Below are 3,911 nucleotides of genomic sequence, written 5' to 3' on the forward strand. Positions count from 1 at the left end.
GAGCTTCCGATCTGCGTGTAAACATGTCACACAGTTTTGCACTATCCCATTGAGTATTTGATGCTTTACAATGGAAGTGTAAGATGCTTCAGTCCATCACAAGTATACGCCACCAGCTTAGTGCACATTGGACTTGATGATCTAGTGGTTGGACTCGATGTCCTCAAAGGTCTTTTCCAACCTAAACCATTCTGTGATTTCATGTTGTTAATAGCCAACATTTCTGGATTTTTTTTTTATTTTTTTCTGTATCTGAATTTCTTACTTTATTCTACAGGTTTTAATCACATTTTACCATATTTCTATGTGATATATTTCATCTGCTTGCTTGTTCATCGAGAAGCTCGTGATGAACATCATTGTAAGCAAAAATACGGCTTGGCATGGGAGAAGTATTGTCAGCGCGTACCATACCGCATATTTCCTTACATCTACTAGAGCACTCCAGATGCCTGATCTGCAAATTACTTCTGAAGTTAGTCTCTTTGCAAATAAAAATATACCTCTTACCTTTGCACTTGGTCTATTTGTTATTTAGGCTTTTTTACAAAAAACGAGTGACCAAACAGTGGAGTGCATCAACAGGTATTTTACAAGTAATCTTAAATACATACATTATGTGAACTGACTGTCTTGTTACTTCCATTTTTTAAAAATCGTGAATTTTGAAAAGTGTTGGAGCCCTCAAGTTAAATTTTATCTAGAATCTTGAGTTTACATTTTTTACTGCGTTTAATTAAGCACTGTGATGTAAAGTATATTATTTTCTTAATACAATAAATACAGAACTCCATCCAGTTAATTTTTTTTGGTGTTACCTGTACCATCTAACTTCAGAGGTCTGACGTAGTCACCTGACTCGGAGGAGCAGCGGGGTCTTTTTGGTCAGTGGAGCTGGAAGCAGAGGGTTTGACCCACGTGAGGGGCCGCTGTCACAGGCAGTCCTGCCCTGCAGCCCCAGGCCCAGAGCTGGCACAGCTCAGCTGGGTACTTGCCCCCCTCCTGGCCTTTCATTAATCCTGGGATTTTTTTGGTCAGGGAGGCCTCGGTGGCCCCTTCTGCCCTGCCTCTGCAGGAGGGAGGAAGGAGATGGGACTGGGCGAAGTTCAGGGGCGCAACTGTCCCCTCCCATCCCATCCCCTCCTTCTCGAGGCAGTTTCAGCACCCTCCAAGGGGGACTCTGAGCTGCCGCCTGGCCGCGCTCCTGACCCTAGAGAGAAGCCACGCTGCTGGCTCAGACTCCTGAAGGTAGATGATACAGACACTTGTTTCAGCTGCGGGCAGAGCTCTGGAAGTGGGTGGTGAACCCCAGTCCTGCATCTAGTGTTGAACACGGGGTAGCGAAAGGTGCAGTGTGTGCACGTTTGACGGCAGAGAATCAAATGGCCACAGCTGGTTTATTCTGATTGTTGTAAATTATGTCTTAATGTACCATAGCTTTTACCGAGTGTGTATAATAAAGCCTCCGCGGTTTTGCTGTACAGTGTTTGGATTTGAAAATGCAATAGCTTTTTTTAGAAACAGAAATCAGTAACTAAATCCCTTTCCAGTAACTTTTTTTTTTAAATGTTCATTGGATAAAGGTTTTTGTAAATTAATGTATTAATTCTGGAAACAACGAAGTGTTCATTTAAGTGTTTGTATTGACACATATGCTATGAAAACATAGGAGATGCTCCTCAATCCAAAGTTGGGTTTTCTTTTTAATTTGGCATTGCTACCTCATATGTAGGTTTTGCCTTGTGTACTGTTGCAGATAGAGAAAATAGCTATTTTTTTGCTATTGCTATTTAAAACAACATTTTTTTACATGAGCCTGTGGTTAAGCTCAACCACTTTCTAATATATTTTTGTACATACTTGACTTTTAACTAATGTATGTGTTGTAGTCACTAGTTGTGTTCTTTGTCTCACTGGCTGTAAATCAGATGCCCTTGCAGTATTTACTTCATAAGTAGAATAATTTTATATTTTACTGAAATAACCTTGCATTAATTAACTAGCTTTTATTCTGTCATCGCAAGCGACAGCTTTTCACGTACTTCATACATGAGATTTATAGCACAGCTTGTCCAAAATAGCTTATTAGAATCTTAACCATGGCGCAGGTACCTCTACACTTGCTTGCAGGAAGGTTCCTGATAAATCAGGACGTTGCTATTATTCATCAATTATTTTCAGTCTTTTAAAAATGTTGATGTAATTGAAATCGAGCACGTGACTTTTTAAAAATAAAATAACGCTCTATTTTGTACACAGGCATTTTTTTAAAGATAATTGTACATTTGAAGTGTATATAATGTAGCTGGAATGTGACAGTCTGCTCTGAAAGTCTGTATCTTGATGTTGTAAGGAAAATGTTTGAAGACGAGTCCTTTGACTGCCGGAAGGAAACAGCGGTGCCTGTAACAACACTGCAGCACTTACTCCCGCAAAGCAGCAGATTGAACTGGGGTACTGTTTTCAGGGGTTGCTGAATGGATTAGTGGGAAATGGAGCAATGATTTAACTACACCAGTTTGCTGCCGGTGTTTTAAAACGTGCTGAAGGGGGGGACAGTTTAACTGCTCAGCCTGTAGCCTGGGAAATGCTACTGCCATCCCGGTTTTATCTGCTGCCACGCGAGGTTGTTAAAATGCAGTGCAGAGCCTTTGTCTTTCAGAAACAGATCTTGACCAATGATCACTGCAGTTTATTTTTACACGCTGAGTTTAATGTGAATTTGGTTTTGAAGTAATTGTTTTTAATACAAACAAGTTTCAACTAAAATAAAGCTTTTGCTTAAAATTGGGTAGTGCCTTTTTTCTAATTCGGGGTGGTGGTTGAAAAAAGAAATTACTAAGTAAAGATACGAGTTTGCTGAAGTTCCTTTTGTATCTGTGGTTGTGGGTTGAGTGTTACAAGCTTATGTGTGGTGCTTCTCCTAGCTTGCCTGGAATTTTAAGGAAAGGGATCTCTCCGTTTAAAAGGAGATCTCCGTTTCTCCCTTTTCTGTTGCATAAAGAGCAGCAGAAGTTTACAGATCCACTGTCCGCCTGAGAGCACGTTTGTCCTCTGAGTCGCTTCTGTCTGTCTGTGTTGGCTGCTGTGCTTGCCTGCCTGGAGTGAAGAAAATCAAAGCAAATCTACTACTAAGAAGTAGGTGGCGTGGCCGGGGAAGGCGGAACGGGAAGCTCAGCGAATAGTCACTTGTCCTTGCAGATGGACCGCTGCTACGGAGGGACTCGGTAAGCCGGGAGGGGCCAGTACCCTGGGTCGTTGCGGAGTGTGGTGAGGTGAGCGAGGCTAGTGCATTGCCTCTTTTTGATCCTCCATTCCGCTAATCCAAAAATAAAATTAGTTTTCACTTGGAAAAAAGATTTAACACTTGTTTTGCCTGTGCCATGCATTTTTCCTCACAGCTTTGAGAAGTCGTGGGATGCAGCCTCAGGGGTGCTACACAGGAAATAAATGTGCTAATTTGACCTGATGTGAACAAGAGTAGTGGAAATACGACACACGACTGAAGGCACAGTGATGATAATTTTGCCTACAGAAAGTGACCACAGGGAATGAAAATGTTTGCTTAAATTACCCTTAACAATAGCTCATCAAACCCTTACCGGAAGCCTCGCTCTTGCCTCTCGTGGAGTGAAAGCTGTTTTGGCTAGTGGGTGTGAAACCTCTCCAGGGTGTGGATGGAGAACATCCTGCACTGTCCCTATAACCGAGAACTCCAGCGCTTCTGGTGGGGAAATTCCCTAAAGGTAGAAGAAAATACTTTGATAGTGCTTTTACATTTTTAGTGTTTCAGAAAAGCTAGATGCTGGACTTTTTTTTTTTAAGAGCAATGTTACGGAGTACTCTGAGATGTATTTCATGCCCCATCATAGGAGTGGAGTGGAGAAATCTTCTGAAGAAAGGGCTGAAGT

At 41.7% G+C, this 3,911-nt stretch overlaps 1 protein-coding gene across 1 annotated transcript in view; it reads left to right on the top strand.

Annotated features, from left to right (window-relative positions):
• The window catches only part of LBR (lamin B receptor), a 12,463-nt gene extending 12,025 nt beyond the window's left edge, over positions 1-438 (top strand). Inside the window, exon 13 of the mRNA XM_010143985.1 lies at positions 278-438. Coding sequence (XP_010142287.1) covers positions 278-438 — 161 coding nt within the window. The remainder of the gene's footprint in view (positions 1-277) is intronic.
• The last annotated feature ends 3,473 nt before the right edge of the window (positions 439-3,911 follow it).

Source organism: Buceros rhinoceros, unplaced genomic scaffold (genome assembly GCF_000710305.1).
Source record: "Buceros rhinoceros silvestris isolate BGI_N320 unplaced genomic scaffold, ASM71030v1 scaffold3499, whole genome shotgun sequence".
Lineage (NCBI taxonomy): Eukaryota > Metazoa > Chordata > Aves > Bucerotiformes > Bucerotidae > Buceros > Buceros rhinoceros.